Source organism: Haliaeetus leucocephalus, unplaced genomic scaffold (assembly GCF_000737465.1).
Source record: "Haliaeetus leucocephalus isolate CR32 unplaced genomic scaffold, Haliaeetus_leucocephalus-4.0 Scaffold880, whole genome shotgun sequence".
Taxonomy (NCBI): Eukaryota; Metazoa; Chordata; class Aves; order Accipitriformes; family Accipitridae; genus Haliaeetus; species Haliaeetus leucocephalus.
In genome coordinates, this window is record NW_010973316.1 from 818,670 (window position 1) to 840,552 (window position 21,883).

General features: G+C 36.5%; 1 protein-coding gene across 1 annotated transcript in view; it reads left to right on the forward strand.

Moving 5' to 3' along the window:
• The first annotated feature begins 389 nt into the window (after positions 1 to 389).
• TFPI (tissue factor pathway inhibitor (lipoprotein-associated coagulation inhibitor)) overlaps positions 390 to 21,883 on the forward strand; it is a 42,463-nt gene continuing 20,969 nt past the window's right edge. Inside the window, exons 1-3 of the mRNA XM_010583223.1 lie at positions 390 to 578; positions 13,028 to 13,147; positions 20,765 to 20,965. Coding sequence (XP_010581525.1) covers positions 13,033 to 13,147; positions 20,765 to 20,965 — 316 coding nt within the window. The 5' untranslated portion in view covers positions 390 to 578; positions 13,028 to 13,032. The remainder of the gene's footprint in view (positions 579 to 13,027; positions 13,148 to 20,764; positions 20,966 to 21,883) is intronic.

Below are 21,883 nucleotides of genomic sequence, written 5' to 3' on the forward strand. Positions count from 1 at the left end.
TAGCATGATTTGTAAATAGATGGTATGTTCTAGCTGAAGGCAGAATAGCTTTTGTAGTACAGCTCCAGATACTGTGATGAATGCAGCCTGGATCTAGAGTGAATAGCATGGCTTTATTTAAAAACAAACAGACAAACAAAACCCAACAGTAAACCACAACGTATCTTTCTTAAATAGCCAATTAATATGGCATCCTCAGGAGCTGTATCAAAGCCTGCAAGGTATAATGAATAGAATATCATACAGACTGTGTCATTCTTTAAAAGTGTGTTTAATTTGAGCTAGGGCTGTTTAGAAAACAGTTGCTCTAAACTGCAGGGAGATCAGAAAACTTCAGACAGGAAGTGTCCCTGCAGCTGCTGCAGATCTCTGAATTCTACCCAGAGTGAACGCATGTGCTCTACAAAAAGCGAGAACAAGGATTAACTGATTAATCCACCAGCGGGAGCCTGCTCTAGGAAGATCAGGTTGCAATCCTGCCTTTGTAGTTTTACACCACACCCCTTCAACGTGAATTAGTAGGGGAGGATCATATTCAGGAATTCTTTCTTTCTTCAACAACTGTAGCTAGGAGTTGGGTGAGTACTTTACAACAGACTTTCAGTTTTACATGAGAGATTTTTTTTTTCTTTAGCTGGCAGAAAGGAGTGTCTAGTGGTATGCTTTCTTTAGAATGTGGTAGATGCAGTAGTAAGATGTTTAGATTCAAAGTCCAGCGATGAGTGCTGCAAAAAGGGAGACTTCTTCTCTGTAAATTTAAAACAGTAGGACAATGAATATACTTTTATGATTACTAATACAACTAATCTTTAGTTGTCAGAATCTCAGACTAAGGTATTTTGAGCTCCAAGACAGTTCTTTGAAAGAAAACCATCCTAAAGGTGAATATGTTAATTTTGATCAATAGCTGGAGTTTGGAAAAAAGCTCTTGTTTTTTAAAGCAATTTCCCCACTACAGTAGCTCCAAGGCAGGCTTGATTCAGGTAGAGTGGTCTGCCAGGCTATTTCAAATCTTTCTAAGGCATGTAACATTTGAAGCAATTAATATTTTGAGAAGTACGAGGACATTTTAGGAGAATCAAATTAAGCTGATGCTACTATAAGCCAATTTCACTCACAATGTATATTGAAATTCTCAAAAAACTAAAAACCCTTGAGCAATGAGGAGTGTAGTGAATGAGGCCTACAGTGGTGCCAATGTAACAAACACACACCACTCCCAGCCCTCGAAAACCCAGAATATTATTCGTGATTTTTGTAATATATTACTTGAAATTGAATTGACATAAACTTCATTTTTAGTAACTGTGTAAATGAAAAACAGTGATACTAGCCTGTATTTAAAAAAAAAATATAAATTTTAGCTAACTATGTTTTAGAAAATCTAAATACTGTTTAAATGAGGAGAAGGCATGTCACAATGGGAAAAGTGGAGTAGGGAGAACAATAACAATTTGGATGGGGGGGGAGTATGTGAAATGTCAATGTGACTCAGTACTCTAGAAATTAGTCATCAAAGTACTTCATGGAAAACATGTAAAGATATAAAGCTTCCTTCCTGAATGTCTTATGGACAGACGCAAAGACAGGAAGTTCAGCTGTCAGTATAGATACAAACAGCAAAGGCATGCTGTAGGAATTGCTAGGCACCTACTTGGGAAGAATGTCAGCCTTTACCCTTTATAATCTGCTCATTATTTAATTCTACTAGGAGAGAGTTTGTGATTGTGAAGGCAGCAAGTATCTATAGCCACACTAAATTTATCTGAATTATTGTTTAAGATGAACTTGAGATTGTAATCAAGTTTACTTGGTGTGTAATGCACACGGGGCAATGTTGAGGAGGTAAAGATGATTAAAATGCGTTCTGCTCCAGCCTTTTCTCCTGCCAAATACGTCCCACGTGAAACGGTTCATTAAAAAGTAGTCATGTGGGTAATTGCTTGATAAAACCATTTCTTTGAAATTTTTCTAACTTTTATGCTGGAGAATCTCCAAGTGTACTTTAAATTGACTTTCAGTAATCTTTATGTTTATCATTACATTGTGCATTGCATAGTTTGTAATCTGGAGATGTAATGCATTTCAACTGTCTGGTGTAGTTATGTGACCTTTAAAAGGCATTTAGCCTCTTAGTGCAGTGCCCATGTTTACTAATATTGCTAATGAAAACTGAATTGTTACTCATCTAGCTAATATTCTAAATGCAGAACGACTGTAAGTTAAACTTTTATGATCTTCTTGGCTCAGGACAGATAGAACAATTAATGACATTGAATTTATCCTTAATCTCACCAGGGAGTTAAATTTGAAAGTCTAATGGTAAAAACTTATAAATTGTTGGTTTCTATTTTAGGGTTTAGTGTCAGATCTGAAGGGCAACGAGGGACAGTGTACAAAAAGGAGGCAGAGTTTCTGTCAGAGAGGAAATGTTAAGAGATTGGGAGAAAAGTGGTCCGAGATATAGTGTGTCTAGGAAACCAAGCAAAGGTGTAAAGTAACAAGCTTCCTAACAGGCTTTCAGAGAACATGTCCAGAGCCTTTAGTGAGTTTGAAATCTCACCTCTAGCTAGACCAGACCCACAGTTATAGAAGGAGAGCTACGGAATTCCAGATCTAGCTTCAAGGACTGTTTACATGTTTCTCCAATAACCCTTCCAAGTTAAGTGCATAAACAGGAGCAGATACTAGCACTCAGATTGTCTGTTATGCAGTACAGAGGCACTGATATCCTTTATGCTGTTCGTCTGACTCTGTGGATCTTGAATTACTTTTAGGGCAGAGAACACAGATTGCTCTCATGGATATATCAATGGGATTAAGGTAGTTTCTGGAAACATGACTATTAAATCTTCTCTGGAAAAAAAGAGACATTGGCACCATCTTTCACATTCTGGGAAGCTGCTTTAGCATCTACATTTACTTTAAGAAGGTGATTCTGCCAATAACTCTCTTCTGCATTTTAAAATAAAGTGGTAGCTGCTTGACGTGCTTTCAAACTATCATGATTTTGTTGGTGTGCATTCAATATGTTCTGAAAATGCCTGGCAGAGGGAATCAGAGCATGTGTATAGGAACAAGAAAAGAAATTTTAAAACCTAAAAATAGACCATCAGTAGCGCTTAATAGCCTCAAAAATTACATGACTCTTATATACACAATTCTGGAGCAAACTGTTTAAAATCTGTCTAATTCCAGTACTTACTATTGCTCTTTGTTTGGGCTACATTCTCAACAGTCATATTTTCTCTCTAAGAAATAGGAGAAGCTGATGGGATCTTCGTATCTAAAGCTCTTCTTCACAGTGAAACCAAGGAGAATGGTCTTAAAAAACAGAGACAAATTGCCTACTTCTGTGTGTTTCTCTTATGAAACTGTTTTTACTTCACAACAGGGACAGAGTGCCCCTGGGGGCAGAATGAAGCAAAACCATATGGGGAATTGTATAATTCCTTTCCTCTGATAGTTATTTCACAGCAAAATAGACTTATTTTTAGTCCTTTTAATTTTCTCTCACAACTCCTTTGTTCAGTTTCCTTAATTATTTCCTGTTGCTGTTAATACGGCTGTTCATTTTCCATCTTTAGTATTATTGCCATCTTCCCTGATGTGTGCCATTCATAACTAAGTATACCTCTGAAGTTAATTGGTTCACCTGATTTACTGTTTACTGAAAAAAATAGAACTAGGCATTTGAACATGTTGACCAGGATATGATCTGGACACAAGAAAGTTCAATCTTCTTCCAGAAAATAGAGTATTCCAAGAGAACTGATTTTAAAACAATTATATTGAAAATAGGAATTGCAGCAAGTAAATGAGAAATACAACTACTGTATGAAGGAAATACTTAGCTGGTGCAGTTTTTATGAACACAGAAATATCTGCAGAAGGGTATTAGCATTTGCTGTAAACATTTTCTACTTTGGCTGAGAATATGCCAAAGAAGAAGCAGTCTTTCTCCTCTGTATTCATACAGTCTCTAACGTAATGAGGTTCTGGACAATTATTTATGGTTTCAACAGTCACAGAAAAGGTAGTGTAGAAAGATGAGGCTGAAGTTTACTGTGCTCTGAGACTCATCTGATGAATGCTGTAGGTCCACAGAAACTGGCCCTGCCACCAGAATAAGCAGCACGATCTACACTGTGGTGGGAGATGAAGGGAATACGACCCTTTCTTTTCTATGACAGTGTTATTTTATGTTGGTTTTAAGTAATTGCAGGGTGATAATCTGAGGCAGTCTGAATCTGGGGGTATTCCCACTGATGGCAATTACAGTGTTTCTGAGCTGTGTGATGATCCAAAGCTTGTGCATCCATTGCAGTAACAATATATGGTGGTGTCTCCAGCTGGGAATATAGACAGGGGGAGCTAGACTTGCTTGACAAAGTGAAGAAACTTGTATTTTGATCTTTGGTATGTGTGCAAAATGTGATCTGTGTGATGATGAGGTTGCAAGAGGTTAATAGGCATAGTCAAAATCAGTCAGGAGAGGCATCAGCGTGGCAAGTAGTTTCCTCCTGTGCCTGCCTGTTACATTTTCAGTAATTGACAGCTTCACTTTAGTGAAATTGAGTAGTTGTGTTTCTCTAGTGTGTACAATGTGAAATTACACACAACTGGGTTGATAACAAATATACAACACTGAAATGACCATCTCCATTAGAAAAGAAGGCTGTGGTAAGTTAACTGACCTCTAAATACATGACTATTTATCAATAAGTACACCTGAGATTTGAAAACATACACTATACTTTTCCAGTCCAAACTGCTAGAAAAAAAAACAGGCTAGAGGCTTTATAATGCTCATGTGGGACTGCTATGCTGTGTTCCGAAAACCTTAACTAGTATTGCTGCTTGTCTGTTTTGTTAGTGGGTTTTGTGCTCTGAGAATAGCTATTAGGATGCTGAAGGCATTTTCTCTTTGAAAATAGGATTATATGATGTATATTTTTGCTAGAAACAGGCAGTTTGTGCCCAAGTACTGCAGGTTTGAGTGCGGTGGGTTTGATGTTTTGCTTTTTATGATTTATGAAATTATGTAAACTCGTAATTTGCTTTAGTCCACATTTAAAAAAAATGTTTTGGTGGGAGCAAAAGAATATTTCCTTTCCCTGTTGAAAGCTATGTCACAATGAAAACAGGCTGTATACATGGAGTAGAGATTTACCTCAGGTTGGGGTGTGGCATGTTGGATAGATGCAGCTGCCACATCTAAATAAATAACTGGCTTATTTCTTTATTTCTGTTTGAATCAGTCTTCTATAAGGTGGAAACTGAAATTTAAATAATGTTCTCAGTATGTCCTTTATGATAAGCTCATAATGTTGGATCTCATGCCATGTGTTTTATTTTGGGTTATTTTTTTCCCTTATGGCTAGTAGAAGTAGCTACAAAATAATTAGTCATTCTCCATAAAGGTATCACTAGTAGTTATATGATTTGATGTAGGCAAATCCAGTGTTCCTGTGAAAAGTGCAGCTATTTTAAAAAAACCCACTCTTAATTTCAGAGTTTATAATTCACTTGGACTGTTGCATCAGGTGGTCTGCACTGCATGATCAGGGAGTTAGGAAAATTACTCGCCAGCTACTGTTGCCAAGACATACTCTCACCATCACTCTGCCTCCCAGAATATATCCAGTTCCCGGCTGTTGGGTGATGGATATCAGGGATGTGGGGCCCCAATTGAGCCAGGTAAGAAGGATAACTCAATGGAGGAGGAAATAAGGGTCTGGAGCTGTGTCATGAGAGAAATTGAGCGGAGACAGGATGGCAAAAGAACCTGGTGCCAGGTGTGAGCTGACTAGTAGAAGGGAATAAATAGGTCCTGGAGCTAAGTTGGAAAAGGGAAAACAGTTTTAAAGCACAAGTGAAAGGGTTTTTTTGTTTCAATTTCAAAACATAGCAAGGTTTTCTTTTAAATTCATTCATCGGTTGTGTTAGCAAAGCAGCATTTACAACCTTAATAAAAACAGAACTAAAGTGGGAGATTAAATCTGAAACAGTGACATCAGGTCATACAACTTTTCAGCATAAAAGCGAATGAAGACCTGTGCTTTTCTAAATTTTCACTTGCCAATTTTCACTTCCCAGTTTTCACTTGGGAATTTAAGAGACTGGAATAGTGCAGCAGCAAGTCAACATTTGTGTTAAATGATGAAAGGTAGGTAACCAACCAAAACTCTCTATCATAACAAGAAGGAATTTTGAAGTTCTGGGAGGAATCTGATGGAGTCTCTGGTCTCAGAACTGATAGACACTATTAGGCCTGCTACTGTAGGGCACAGGAGGGAGATAAGTTGAGGGGGGGAATTCCAATAGCTCATGCTTTCAATCAGTAATGTTTATGTGCTGATGACCCACAGTAGACTGCCTCCCTTTTTATTAAGTTACCATGACACTGTAAGACTTTGCTCTAGTGGAAGCAGGTTTGAATGACAGACCAGCACTGACTCTGGGACTTAGAAAGCTAGGGCATGTATCATCATTCTTTGTTCAGTTTACATCAGAGCAGTGCTGACAGAATTCATATTTACTTCATTCTTCATACTTACTCCAGAGTAAATGAGAAAACATGATCCTTCAAACAGCTGCAAAATAGCACATGTAGTAAAATACTTTTTAAGGGAACTCACTGACTGCCAGCTGGGAGACAATGCTTACAGGTATGTCTAATTAAATCTCTGTCATACAAGTCTAGTAGGTAGTACAAGATATCATAGGACAAATATAATGCCTCTGAAGTATAGTGAACTGAAAAAGGTCTGCTTTTACATCAGAGGTGCTATAATCCTGACTAATTAGACCTTTATATCTTTAATTTTAGGCTGTGCTAAATTCAACCTCTGACTATGCACATCCTATCTCCTGCTATTCATTCCTCTATTTGCTGATATCCTTTGCTGTTTTGGGGGTGGTTTTTTGTATGTGTGCTTCCATTTCCTGGGCTGTCAGTGTGAATGAGTCACTTTTATAGTCATTACAATGCCACTTTATGCCATTTTCTAAAGCTGTCTGGTTTTGGCTACTACTGGAAATGCTAGCTTTTATTTTGCTTTTTCCGTTAGCTAGCTAGAGATAAATACCGTGCGAAGAAATGTTTGCCTCTAAACATTCTGGTAATTATAGAAATTGGTGTTGAAGAGACCGCTAAGTAAAAAAAAAAAAACAAAAACAAACAACAACAAAACAACCAAACATGCATATCTATCTATATACACACACATATAAAAGATCTGGGTCCAAAGGCTGCAAACTGCATGGAGAACACACAGAGTTTTATACTTGTCTGTCTTCAGCAAAAAAAAAAGTCTTGAGAGCTTTCTTGTATTTCTGTGTTTAGGTGGCAAGATAAAAAATGTCTAGTTATAAGACCAGGTAATAAGGATCTGTTACAGGGAACTTCCTTGATTGCTTGTGGTCTGCTTTGTCTACCTATATTCCAGCTTGAGGGAAGCTAATGGCGTTATTCACAAATTAAGGCATTTAGTTAAACCAGTAAATAAATTAGTGCCAGTTATTACCCATAGACCTTTGTCGTGGTTTAACCCCAGCCAGCAACTAAGCACCACGCAGCCGCTCACTCACTCCCCCCCCATCCAGTGGGATGGGGGAGAAAATCAGGAAAAGAAGTAAAACTCCTGGGTTGAGATAAGAACGATTGAATAGAACAGAAAAGAAGAAACTAATAATGATAATGATAACACTAATAAAATGACAACAGTAGTAATAAAAGGATTGGAATGTACAAATGATGCGCAGGGCAATTGCTCACCACCCGCCGACCAACACCCAGCCAGTCCCCGAGCGGCGAATCCCTGCCCCCCACTTCCCAGTTCCTAAACTAGATGGGACGTCACATGGTATGGAATACACTGTTGGCCAGTTTGGGTCAGGTGCCCTGGCTGGGCACGAGAAGCTGAAAAATCCTTGACTCAAGTCTAAACACTACTTAGCAACAACTGAAAACATCAGTGTTATCAACATTCTTCACATACTGAACTCAAAGCATAGCACTGTACCAGCTACTAGGAAGACAGTTAACTACATCCCAGCTGAAACCAGGACAACCTTTGATCTCCTTTGTCAAGTAACTTAGATGTTGTCTGTTATAGATATAAAAATGTCTGACTCGAAAGGTAGGTAGTTTGGGAGCAGTAGAGTGCAGTTCCTAAGGAAATGTCTTAGGAATTCTTGGAATTTGCATTAAAGACACTTTGATGTAGAGAAAAGCCAGTATTAATGCTGGACTGATTCCTGGCTCTCCTAAATTAGAATTGTGCTTTCCATATAAATACAGTAAAAAATAAACAGTGCATTAAAAAAAGGAAATAAAATCAGTATCATAAGAGGCTTACAGCTTTAAAGTTCTGTTACTGGACAGCTGAACATTAAATCAGAAATCTTGGACTTTTCTAGAGGGTTTGGGGTTTTTAATTGAAAAAGCAGTGCCAAGTTCACTTTGATCTTGGATTCACTTTTCCTTTAGGAATTATAAGAAATAATTAAACTACAGAAGGATTTAAGCAATTCAGTACTAAAACCTTCACCCCCTTCAACCCACCTCCACCCATACCCGACACAATGTTCTGGGAATGTGTGACCTTGGGCGAAGGTTAACAAGATGATAAAGGAGATTGTCTTTGGTCAGTAGACTTTGCAATAAGACAGACATGCAGTTATACAGCCTAAATTTTTCCTCTTGGGAAATTGCCCAAGCATCAGGAAGACCTACTTTTGACAAGATACTCTTTTAAGGGAAATGTAGGAGTTGAGTGGAAGAATAGAAATACTGTACCCGGGTAAAATTTTTGTTCTCTGTACAAATGCACTAATTTATCTTCATAATCACACAGTGACAATTATATACGGTAGCTCGTGATATACGGAATTCTATTTTCAAATGAAAAAGAGAAACTTATTGAGTATTTCCATTTCTGGCTGATTGTTTCCTATATTTTTCTTCTACTTGGAAACAAGCTGTTGGGAATATTGGATGATTCAGTAAAAATGGATTACTATATTTTGCAATCTAAATCCATACTCTGCAGATTCCTGGAAGAAGGAACCAAGGCCTCAACTTGAGTGATTGAAAACAAATTCAAATAGAATTTTCCTGAACTAGTGAGAGTTTTGCCATCATGTTTGAAAAAACTCAAATATAGAAAATGAGAGCCCAGGGGCAAACTTGGAATTAATCCATGGGCAACTGAGGTTGTGGATAACTTGCGGGTTCCTTTATGAAGGGTCACAACTCTGCCAATGATTACAAATTAAAACTTCTAAGGAAAACAATGTGCTTAGAAAATTCCCCTTTCCCATGTCATTTAAAAAACTAAAATTGAAAGTATATTTTGTAATTTTTTTGTTCCCATGAGCTCACAGGAGCCAGGCGTAGTGTGGAAGTTATTACTAAGTATCAAATCTGAATATTTGATGATATTTCTGCTTTTATTCAGCCTAGATGATATCAAACTATCACCACTCTTAGGTACATTACAATGCTAAGTACTTATTCTTGTGCAGTTTGAATTTTTTTATTTAATATTTCTCCCCATACCATTTTTGTTAGTTGTGGATTTATTTTAATTGTAGTTAATGTCAAACTAACATCATAACTCATTTGTCTCTCAAATTGTAAAGACAATCTTGGACAACTTCCAGTTACCTTGTACAGTGTTTTCTTCCTCCTTTAAAGCGTGACTGGACTTTTTATGAGGGCTGAATAAAAAGATTTGCTGTAGCTGTTTCACTAACCTTTGGATAAAAAAAGTAAAATTCTTCCAAGGCCATGTACCACACAGCTTTGCATGGAGGAAAATCTGATATTAGGCCAAATGCATTGTAAGAGGTAGTCTGTTTCTGGAAATCATAGAATGGGCTATGAAAGCTAAAAAGAAACTTTGTTACCTCTATTACTTTGTGCAGAAATGTAGTCAACAGAATTCCTTTTAAAGATGTTTTCTTGGTTTATTTTGGATTTGTGTTTTGCATGATATTATTTTGATATGTTAAAAGGTTTGCTTATTACATATGTGATTTATTTCTAGCATCTGAAGTGTAAGACACTATTTTTGCCAGGTAGTGTATAAAGAGATCTATTTCTGTGGATCTTCTGGCATTAAACTTCATCCACTTTCACAGAAGCTGATCAAATTCAGGGCAAACTTCCTGAAACTGACAGTAATGTCAAGGTTGGCCATTGCCCTTGGTCTGCAACAGTTACTTTGCTTTCAAACTTATAATATGTACTGTACTCAGAAAAAGATGGAGAGGGAGTATCTGTTCTCTGATTGATTGGAAAACTGAAAATTACCTGAATAATGACACAAAATGCTGAGAATATCCCAAAGAGAGAGTACACTAATGCTAATGTTGGGTGCTGTAACTCAAAAGTATTCCGTGGGTAGCAATGAGCATTTCAGTAAAGACTCTTCCTTTCCTCTAATGATGTAATATTTTAAAAACTCAGTGGTGAGATGACATCGGGACAACAGCTGGGAAAAGGATGGCATTAGAAAATTGAAATAATTAACTAGCATATAATTATCACATATAAACAAGAGACTTCCAAACAGACTGACAAAAAATTAAGGCAAATGAGAGCAGATGGGGTACACAAGTAAGTGTAGACAGTAGTGTTAATGAATGTAATTAGGTCTAAAAGTCTGGCATGTTAGAGTGGACTGATAACTGATAAATCCATAGCACAGTGCCATGGTTTTGGTTTTTTTTTTCCCCATGTGTTTTAGCAATACTGTAGGGATATCCTGTGGTCAGCTAAGAGGCCCATAAGTAATTCCTCCAGTAAAGAGGGTGGGGAAAAATTATTTATGGATTATTCACTCTGAATGGAGCAAACAGATCACTAGTAATTTGTCACTAGGGAAAGGGTAAAAATAATATCTTATTAGATTAAGTTTTAATATGTAAAATAATATAGGAATGTAAAACTGGAATTCTAGTTGGAAACATGAAGGACACTACTTCTATTTCTTTGAAAAATACCTGAAAATGAGCGATTGTAGCTCTTGCACATTTTCTCAGTTTACATAATGTTTCAGAATTTGTAACAAGTTGGTTTCTATTCCAAGAGTAGCTATTATGTCTCTAGTAGAAAGCAGAAATTTCTGAATTTGTTCATAGAGGTAAAAAACAGTCTTTGAGGAAAGTTTGTTTAAAAAAAAATGACTAATAGGGCAAAATGAGATCTGAATTTTTTTGCCAAACATTTTGCCAACTTTACGAGGACAAAGGATTTTATTTGTCGGTGTGGAAATTAAGATTAGAATGAATGAAAGGCAAATGCATTCTTTATTTTAGCAGGAAAGCATTATGATGAAAAAGTTAACGCTGTCATATTTTCTGGCTAAAATAGAAATTCCTTTGATCCCAAAATTCTGTTCCTTTACAAAAAAAAAAAAGAAAAAAAAAAATCTCTGTTTTTCACTAAAATACATACTGAAGCCTTCTAAAGGGAATGGTGAATTTAAAAAATTATCCAAATAATTAGTGCTATTCATGGTCTGGTCTGTAATTTCACCAAGACTTATTTTTAAGAACACATTTCTTTTTTACTACTTATGCTGCAAGTTAGGAAAACACTGAGTATGCAGGAGGGAAAAATTGATAAGCTGTCAAGAAAGAAATGAAAATTCTGGCTCTGATTTGGTGTTGGAGATATAACTGCACCTTCTGGCTCTGGCACAGAGTGGCTGTGTCAAATTGGTTAATCTCTGTGAGGATTTTACTTTTCTGAGACATTGTTGCTTGCTAATGTTTTCTTAGATACCATAGGTATGATTTACTTCTAACTTCATAGACAAAGATATGTCACTCAGAAAAGTTTAATCTGTTAAAGATTACTTCTATTTATGTCACCTGCCACTTCAGCATCATCTCTTTAGCCTTCCTGCTATAAAGCTGTATCCCAAGCACAGTGACAGGTCATCTCATCTACTCCCATAGCCCTTCCTGCCCTCACTGTTTTACGTGATGCAGACATGCTGTCTTCACAGGCAGGTAAACAAAAACACTAAAGGCAAAACAGCATCTGAAGACTAGGAACTTCCTAGTCTTTTGACCTTTAATTTCTATTAAGTTAATATTCATGAACTTAGCCAAAGTTTAGTATCATACTTTAAGAAAGGATGATATCTTAGGGAATCTATCTCTTGGTAGCTAAAGGAGATATTGAGCCTTTTCTCTGATTAGAATTCAGAGACCCTTAAGGAACTTTTAGTTAGTTGGAAAATATGTATTTCTAAAAAAGTTAAAGGAAAAGTTTTCCAGAGGTACTGTCATATGTGCATGCATAACCTCATCTTTGGAAACTTGAACATGCCAGCTGCCATGGAATACAAGTGGTTTCTTTGTGTGAATGACTATGGTTTCACTGATCCTATGTGAAAAATAATAGATCTGCACTTAAGTGAGGTTTTCAATATTAGAGGGATCTACAAGACACAAAATACTTCTTAAAACATTGACGTTCATGTTGCAAAAAGTTTACTGACTCCTGTGAAATGCAAATTATGCAAAAGTCCAGGAACTTGGTAACTATAAATTGGTGAAATATTTGTTAAAAATAGAATCCTATGTTTGTGGCAATGAATCCAGGGTCTGCAGACAGAGTAAAACTTATCTGGAAGGACTGGACATCCCAGCCAACTATACATTGTGTAAAACTGATCAGGACATGAAAAGTACAAAGTGTTACATTTTATATCATTATGTGTTCTGGGAGGTGATTTCAACTGTGGCTTAAAATAAAATCAAAGTAATAGCAATGCCTCTGATCTGTACTGGAGGTGGGATAGGAGACTTGCAGTCAACTGAGCACATCTATAAATCTTGTCTTGTTTTTCATTGTGCTTGCAATATAGTTACACAGCTCATGTTGTTTCCAAAGCTCCCAGTTTGTATATGTACCCATATGGCTACGCACTACCCTGTTAATGACTTTTGCAGAGCACTCAAGGAGTTTGGTTTAAGTGTGTATTGTCATTTATATGTTATACAGGAAAGATGAAAGGAAGAAAGAAGGGGTGTTCCTTACCTTTAACCTTTATCTTGCTGTTCGTCTGTATCACTGGACATGCAACTACTGACTTACATGACAGCGATGAGGAGGATATTCTGGGTAAGAGGTTGCAAAAATGACACATAAATCCATCTCAAACAACAAAACCCACTATGTTAAAATGCACTGTAGATGTAATTCTGTACTTGAGAATTTTTCTGAGAAACTTTTGAAATGCACTGGTTTCTAATTAGAAAACAGGGAGATTAATTAACAGGGAGATGCTTAGAATTTTGCATTAAGCTCTACCAAAATTGCCTTCTATAAAGGCTTCTGTTTCCCATGCTTTTTGGAACTTCTAATCCTAATCAAATGTTGTGTTAGATATCAAGATTATTCCCTTCAAGCTCTGCTTTAGGACCCATGGAAAAGTTCAATGTTTAGGGAAAAGAACACACAGCTGGTAAACTCAGGTTTTATCTCCCCATACAAATAGAGCAGAAACATGATGAATGACGTTGTAGACTGACGTTACTCTGTCCTGTGCACAGCTCTCTTGAGTCACAGTTAATTTGCAAAGTTTGGTCTAAAGGTGATGCAGTTACTATCCTAGTTGTTTTTCTGGGTGTTGAAGAAACTCTTTGTATAGCCCCAAGTGATTTGATATTGCTGGGTAAATAAAAACTCACCAGTTAGAGATTTTTGTTAAGAAAAAAAAAAGTCAGAAGCGTGACTGTTAGAACTGGGGAGGTTCTCAGATTCTTACCATTGTAAGATCATTGTTTACTTTCACTTCATTGAAATGAAATAAGGTGGATTAAACTTCTATACTGGGTGTCATTGTGAAAGATATTTTTATTTCCTCCCAAAGAATTTTGAGAAACCAGATGAGGGAAAAATACACTTTTGGGGCTGTACTAAAATACTTTTTTTTTCCTTTGAGAAAATGATTTGAAATTGTGATGTCTTTCTTAACTTGCAGAGAACTATGCAGTGGATACTTCTCCCATTTGACAGGTCTGATTTTGAAGCCTAACTGCGAGTGCAGCTAAGGGGAACCTTTTTTTCATGTTGGCACTCTACTTAACCTGCCCATGTCTTGTCCGATTTCCATCCAAATTATTTCTCTCTATCGGACTTTTACAGCAGTGTTCCTTGAGACAAAAATATTAATTGTGTATAATCACAGCCATACTACAAATGAAGGTAGTGCTTTAGAACCATGTCACAATTAATCACTGCAATTGAAGATATGTACCGTTCTGCATTAAGCATATGCTTTGCGTTGGTTGTGTAGTCAAGACTGTTTCATACAGAATAAATTTGTTTCTCTTTAACCCTGAAGTACATAAATGCCGTTCTTGTTTGGGGGCAAAGTCACATTTATCTTTGCTCGGCCCTGCCACTCTTAGTTTTATAAAAATCCTTAGCCTAAGCTTGCAGTTCATGAAGGCTGAATTGTCTTGCTTGTTAAAATAACACACTTTGTCACCAGAACAAGAAATCTGCAGGATTCATTTTTTTTTCCTCTCTTTTGTTTATAAAAGACAATAAGAAAATAATCTCAAGAAAATTAAATAGTCTTTTTATTGGGCATTATTTTATCACTGCACTAGTTATTTTACAACCAGTTATTTAAGATTACACAACCAGTAACTTAGTATGAGGATCAGCTCTGAACTTTTGGGCTTATATTCCAAACTGAAAAACAACCAAATGTGAAACTTAGAAATTAAACTAGGAGCCTGTTTTCATGACTATGGAAGACTCAGTTACAGTGTTTAAAAAAAATATATATTTTTGCAGTACTCTGTTTCTATAAAATGATTAGATTGGTACTAATTAAAATTATATTTGTGGTTTCTTAAGAGTGAAATTCTGGTCTCAGTGATTTTAACTGTAGCAATTTTGTAGGCTGCAATATCACTGATAGCATTTATTTTCTGAGTTAGATGCTTATAAAACATTGACATATTTTACCCTAGAATTCAATAAATTTCAGGTATTAAAGGATAAAATAAGTTGTGTGCATCCATTACTTGTAACATACCCCATGCAATCCAAAAGTATGACAAGTGCTTTCTGAATCTAATAGGGGTTTTTTGTCTATTAGTATTTAAATTACAGTAATAATTAAGGTTGCAAGTCAAGTCCAATGGGTTAAAAAAGGGTTCTCAATTTATTCTCTTCTGGCAAAACCTATCATTTTACCACCAATAAATAAGGGTAATAACAAAAATAAAAGATATAAAAATAACTAGTTTATGCATATCATTCAATAATACCTTATGTGGTTGGGAGCATTTTAGTTGATGTTCCAAAGCCTGAAGAAAATGACTCACAAGTTGAATGTGCTTTTTATTTGTATGTGAAAGTTTATCAAGAATAAATGTGACTGCTTAAAGAAAGGGTAGGAAACACGTGGGTAGGAAGAGCACTGAACAGCATGCGGGTGGAAAGCTGTCAAACTGACAAAGATGGAGAGAGGAGAAACAGCTATCCATTAGTGACAAGGTGCTTAGTATTGATATCACTTATCAAAGAAAGGCATTTACAAGAAAGCATGGAAAGATGACAGCATATCTTTATAATTAAGGATAACCACAGAAACTCATATAAGGTTGAGAACACTTAACCTGAGCAAACAAAACCAGAAAGTATTTTACATAAAAAGTCAGGAAGATTCCTGACCAAGTTTTATTTTCCCAATTTAATTTATATAGTTCTGTTCTGAAAAGCAACTCTGCGGTAATACTGTTGTCTTTCATATTTATTGTGCTGTAAGTATAATAGAGAAATGGGTTCACTTTCTATTTAAAAGTCTGTTTTTTTAGCAACCAGCCCTGCAGATTTTCCTTAAGGGTGTGAAGGTCAACTTAGAGTCTTTTATTATGCCTATAGCTGGGGTAAAAGTATTGTTTTTATTTGTATTAATGTAAGAGGATTAGACACTTTATTCACCACTGCTGGTTTTGTAATACTATACCGCTTATTAGTAATGTGATAAGTGCTGTGCATTGATCACATAAGGTCCATGTGCTCAGGGCTACAGTGTGACTATCTGCAGATTATTAGAGCTCTCTCAGTGAAATTACTGCATGTTAGTTAATAGTGGCTGTTCATGTGTTAAACTGCCATGTCTTAACTTGCAAAAGTTGCCATGCGAATGACAATAAATGTGGGAAAGGCTGTGCTGTGTAGGAACAGTCTTGGCCAGTATCCTGTTTCTGATAGTTGCCAACAGTAGGAAGACTGAAGGAATGGAGGAAGAAGGTAGTGACATGAAACATCTGCACTAAACTTGTGCTCATTGTAAGCCATTTCATCAGCATTACTTTGCACTTACCACAAACTATGGAGTGGAAAGATTGTTAAGACAGAGCAGTGGATGTTTAGTGCCTTCTGTTATGAAAACTTAGGTAGCTGATGTAATGAAGTCATTAAATTAAAAAATTGAGGGGCAGGGGGGGAGAAGAAGGAGAGGAAAGGAGGTTTTGCTTTGCTTTATTTTGGTTTTAGTATGGCAAGTAATAACTTTTTTGTGACAGTGAGCATCAGCTGTAACCAGTACTTAATGTATTTCTAGCAAAACAAACTCAATTTTCTTGGTCTAGGATAGTACAGTCCTATAATTCTATAGATTTTCTAAGTTTATTTGGACCAGATGCCTAAATTGGATGAGTAATAAATATCCAACAGGGCCAGATCCAATGTGGAGGATTAAACTAATTTTCTTTTAAAATGACAAATGCAACATGCTATACTTAAGAAGGAGAATCAATGCATTCATAAATATAAGGTGGAAAGAAGACCCGTATAACAAGGTTGTATTTGCTGGAAAGTAAGTGGAAGTTGCAGAGCATTACAAAAATAATACAATGTTGTTGTAAAAGACGGCAAGTAACTATACTGTATTAAGAAAAAAAAAAAAAGGGATAATTATTCCACTCTATTTGGCACTGATAATGCCACAGGTAGAGGATTATGTTCAGCTCTGGGCAGCATACTTTAACAGTAATCCAGACCAATAGGAAAAGATCCAAAGGAGAGTTGTAAGAGGGTTAGAAAGCAAGGCCAATAAAAAGATTGGAAGAAAGGAGTTTGTTTAGTATAGAGATAATTGAGAGGAGACAATAGTCTTCCGAAAGAAAGAAAGTAGACCAGAGGTGGGCTACTGAAGTGACGCAGTGAGTGCCAGGGGGCTGCTGCATCACGAACGCTTCTAGCAGCCTGGGAAGGAGCTGAACCTGGAAAGCCCCAAGTAAAGGCTAGGAGTGCAAGAGGCAACTTTCTCTTCTGCAGCAGCTTGGAATTGCAAGACATGAATGGTGGATTAGAAAATGAAAACAAATTTACTGTATGTATATGGTTTTAAATTATTCTTTCTATGCACTGAAGGAAGTACAAAATGATTTAATATGCAATAAAGAATACTTGGGCTGTATATTACAAAAAAGACCTGTCTTGTAAGAAGGGTAGTGAAATCCTGGAACTGACTGCTTCAGGTTGCTGGGAATTTTAGTTCACTGGAGTTTTTTAAGAACAATTTGGACATCTGTCAGAAAAGGTCTTAAGGTATTTATCCCATAGAAATATGCCAAAAATTGAATGAGAAACTCCATTAAAATTCCATCCAGTTTTAACTTCCCATGTTTCTATTGAAGAATATTCACTGACCTTCCTGACAGACATCTTTCTTAAATGTCACATACTGTGCTCTTCACAGAGGACCTAAAACAGAGTAGGAACAATTTGTTCCAGTGTTGAAGAGCAGAGGAGGACGCCTTGTACTAAGAATTCGTTTTCTCAAGGTATATTCCACATGTGACATGCGAAATGAGTATAGGCAGATTTGTATCAATGCAGATCTACTGGCCAAACACTCACACTTGCCTTCTCATCTGCTGCTCTAATCTGAGAAGGAAAGCTAATTTTATGCCATCTGTGTGAGTTAAGTGTTCCCAGGTGTAAAATAATGGGGAAAAATTCTTTCACTGTTCCCAGACACAAGAATGATCCGTTCCCATGGAACCCTTTGTGCCTTGTTTCTTCAGAGCCACTTGGTTATTGTGCAAAGTTGGAGGGTTTGGCACCTGGAGGTTTCACAGGGTACAGATTTTTGTCTATGGTAACTTTCTAGCACTCGTAAGAAAATAAATGTCTGATTGCCAAAAAATGTGACACAGATAGTCGTTATGTTTGCAGCAGATGTCAGTACATCTGACAGTGGTAACAGTGTCACTGTGACTGCAGAGGAAAGGCCTTAAGAGGTAAGCAAAACAATGATTTAGTTCTGTGGGTTTGATGGGCATTAGGCTAGAAGTTGAGACCAGAAAGTTCCTCAGATAAACTCTACAAAGCCATTTGTTCATCATCTTTGTGTAGTTTTGCAACTACGCTTGCACACTGTTTCTGTTTTGATAGCCCACAACATTGGTGTGGCATAATGTAGCAAGCAAAATCAGCTGACATAACCCTATGTCTGAAATTCCAGTAGTTAGGAAACCTACTAAGTTTTCACAACCTCTTCTAGACGGAACTGGGTCACTGACACAGGTCACATAGGAGACCTCATTTCTCGTGTGCCAAGAAAATGACGTGTTTAAAAACCAGCTGCCAACCCTCACCCCAACCGCATTTGAGTTGGATCAGTTTCTGTGGAGCTCTGAATGTTTGATTTTACCATTTCAGGAATTATTCCAAAAGTTACTGAGAACTTTGATGTTTTGAAGGCATTTTTTCCCCTATTACTGAGTAGGGGAATTCCAAAGTTTCATTTCGCAATGCAGTATCCTCTCAACTTTTCAAGTTGAGCCTTTTTAAATCCCTTCCAAAGGATTCTGAAACCTGTTGAACTTTAGACCTTTGAGGTCCAACTTGGAATCCCTGTGACTTCTAAATCCTAATTCTTCATGGACTTGGGAAGACCCAGATAAAGAAATTGCCAAGAAACAAAATTCAGAAATCTGTTTGGCAAGCTGAGTTCCATAGAAAGTTTACTGAATCTAACGTCTCTTAAAAATGTTTCTTTTAATTCATCCACATTTCCTATTAAGAAGTCTTCAATAATATTTCAAATCTGTTTTCCTAATTTCAAAATCTGTAAATATAATTTCACTGATGAGGAAACAGTCACAAACTATTTTAGGGACTGAATATTTAATAAGAATTTTGAAATTACTCATCTTAATCCGTATTTTAACACCAAATTGTCCAATTTTGGAAGATCTAATTATGTGCTACAATTTTTGTGTTGATGATAATCGTGTAATAAAGGTTGTTTAATTTTTCAAGGATTTAAATTCTATGAGTTAAAATATTTTAATGATGAAAATTGTTTCTTACCTGTAGGTTTAATAGTTATAAGTGGCTCAAGTGGAATAAAATTAGTAAAATTCCATTGACCTCAGTACTTATGAGGATTTATCTCAGCTGTACATTTCATTTAAAGATTATATAATAAGGCCAATTGTATATATTAACATTAGATATCCACAGAGCAGGTAGGTAGTAGTTATAAAAAATTTTGGTTTTATCATGCCATAAAGCCTGATTTTTATGCATTCTTTTATTTAAAACTGGCAGCTTAATCTAGTGAGTAGTAGGAACCTGTGCAATGATCACATAAACTCACGTCCTCATCTTTTTTTTTTTTTCTTTTTTTCTTTCTTTCTTCTCTCCTGTTTCCTGGGTCACTGCAGAGAGCACTGATAGATACTTTTGCATATACATGTTAAGAGACATCAGTGTTCTGATTAGCTCTGGGAGAATGAATGAAAAATTTCAGGTCTGTTATTCTGGCTGCTATTGCAAGCACACAAACTCTGTAAAGCTTTCAAAATCCTCTAGGGTAAAATAGTTCCTTGGAAAAGCAAAACAGAAGAAGATATTAAACTATATATTTATAAGGGAACAGTATCACAAACTGGATGGTCAGTCGGAATTTCCTTATAGACATTGACAGTGTAAACTTTGCTAGTGTTCTTCACAATTTATGTGAAAATTTTTACAAAACATTCACTGACGTAATAATGCATATTGAAAAAACATAGAAATGGCATGATTTGAAAAGATACGGTTTCTTGTCACCTTAACTTTCTAGCTGTGTATGTCTTAGCTCTTGAAAGCTCTAATGCAAGACTAGTGGGGTCAAAGAAAATAAGACACTGTGATGACCTTTCAATTGTACTGGATGGGTTTATGTACCAGTAAAGTGTAATCTGATGGGGGAATGGTGCCCTCTGCAGGGCTGTCTTGCTTAGTTCATCCCACACTGCTATGAGAGGTCTTTATGAGCTATGTTCACTATTAGAAGTACTTGGAAGAGAGCACAAGGAACCTGCTTTCTGCCTTTTTTTATGCAGGGGTAGTCATTGTGTCTCTGGGAGCTACTAGGATTTTTCTCAATGTATTTGTTGTTCAGAATTGCTCACAAGCTCCTGTGACTAAGGCACTATCCATAGCTATTTAGACATCTATGATGAGGAGGTAAAGTTTATGATATGAGCTGGTTTGGTGAAAATTGAAACTGCACATTTGGTTTGAATGGAATTTGTTTTCCAATGTAGATCATTATTTTCTTTTTACATCTATGTTTAGTGTGTTCAGAGCTTTACAGCCAGATGTTACGCGGTGCCTTTCTAGCAGAAGACACAAGCAAGCTCATTTTGAAGCTATGATGTGCAGTGAAGCAAACTAACTCAATACCAGTTATTCTGCTTCTCCTCTGTATTACAGGTGCTGCTTTGCCACCATTGAAACTAGGGCATTCAGTCTGTGCCATGAAAGCAGATGAAGGTCCATGCAAAGCAATCCACCTGCGCTATTACTTCAATATTCAAAGCCATGAGTGTGAAATATTTGAATATGGTGGATGCCATGGCAATGAGAACAACTTTCTAACACTGGAAGAATGTCAGAAGAAGTGTGTGGTAACAGGCCAGTACCCATTCTCTTATCCTCTTATCAGTTCTTCTTTCTGTTATTTCTCATCCACAAACCATATGAATTTTGGAAGTAGAGGTCCTTTTCAGTTCCTATTAATATAGTAATGTGATGCCTCTAATTATGTTCCCAAGTATTATCTTATGCTGTAGTCATCTGAATTATTTTACATTGTGCAAGCAAACATTCAGGATTTGCAAAGATAAGTGTGACTTTTTTTAGTGGACCTGTGGAATAGAGAGACCAATGAAAGAAAGCTTATTTTCTAGCTAGAGCCTTGTTTTGAATGAGTTCTTAAAGTGAAATTGATTTTGAGGCTGGTCTAAGCTGGTGGGCAGCACAGATGTTCTGTATTGCTTTCAGAGTATGTAACCCAATTTTTGATCCCAGGTTTCTCCTTCACTTGAGAAGCTGATAGAAACTGTCCAGAATCTTGGACATCTGCTATGATTTGACATAATTAGAACTACAGTAGTAAATAATTCTCATTAAAAATGTCAGCTGTTTGTCATTGGAGATCTGTTTTGTTGAAACCTCGTCAATTAATCATTTGAAAGAGAAAAACGAGATCCAAAATATGATACACAGGAGAATATGCAGAAAGTGCCTTGTGAATGCTGGGTTTGATATTAAAAAAGATCCTTGTAATTAACTAAGGCTTTCAGCCTTGTGAAAGTAACCAACTTCTATTCCTCACAGGAGTGTATGAAAATTAGAAGATTCTTCAAATTGCAAGTTAATGCTAGTGGAGCTAGAAATTTGACAAGTTTGTATTTTTAGAGACTGAAAGAATTCAAGTCTTATTGACAGTTTCCTCTGGATACCTAATACAGATCTGACTTTCATGGGAGTTAGATGGAATGTGTCTGGCTGTGTAAACAGGAAGTGATAGTGAGGGAGGTACCGGGGGGG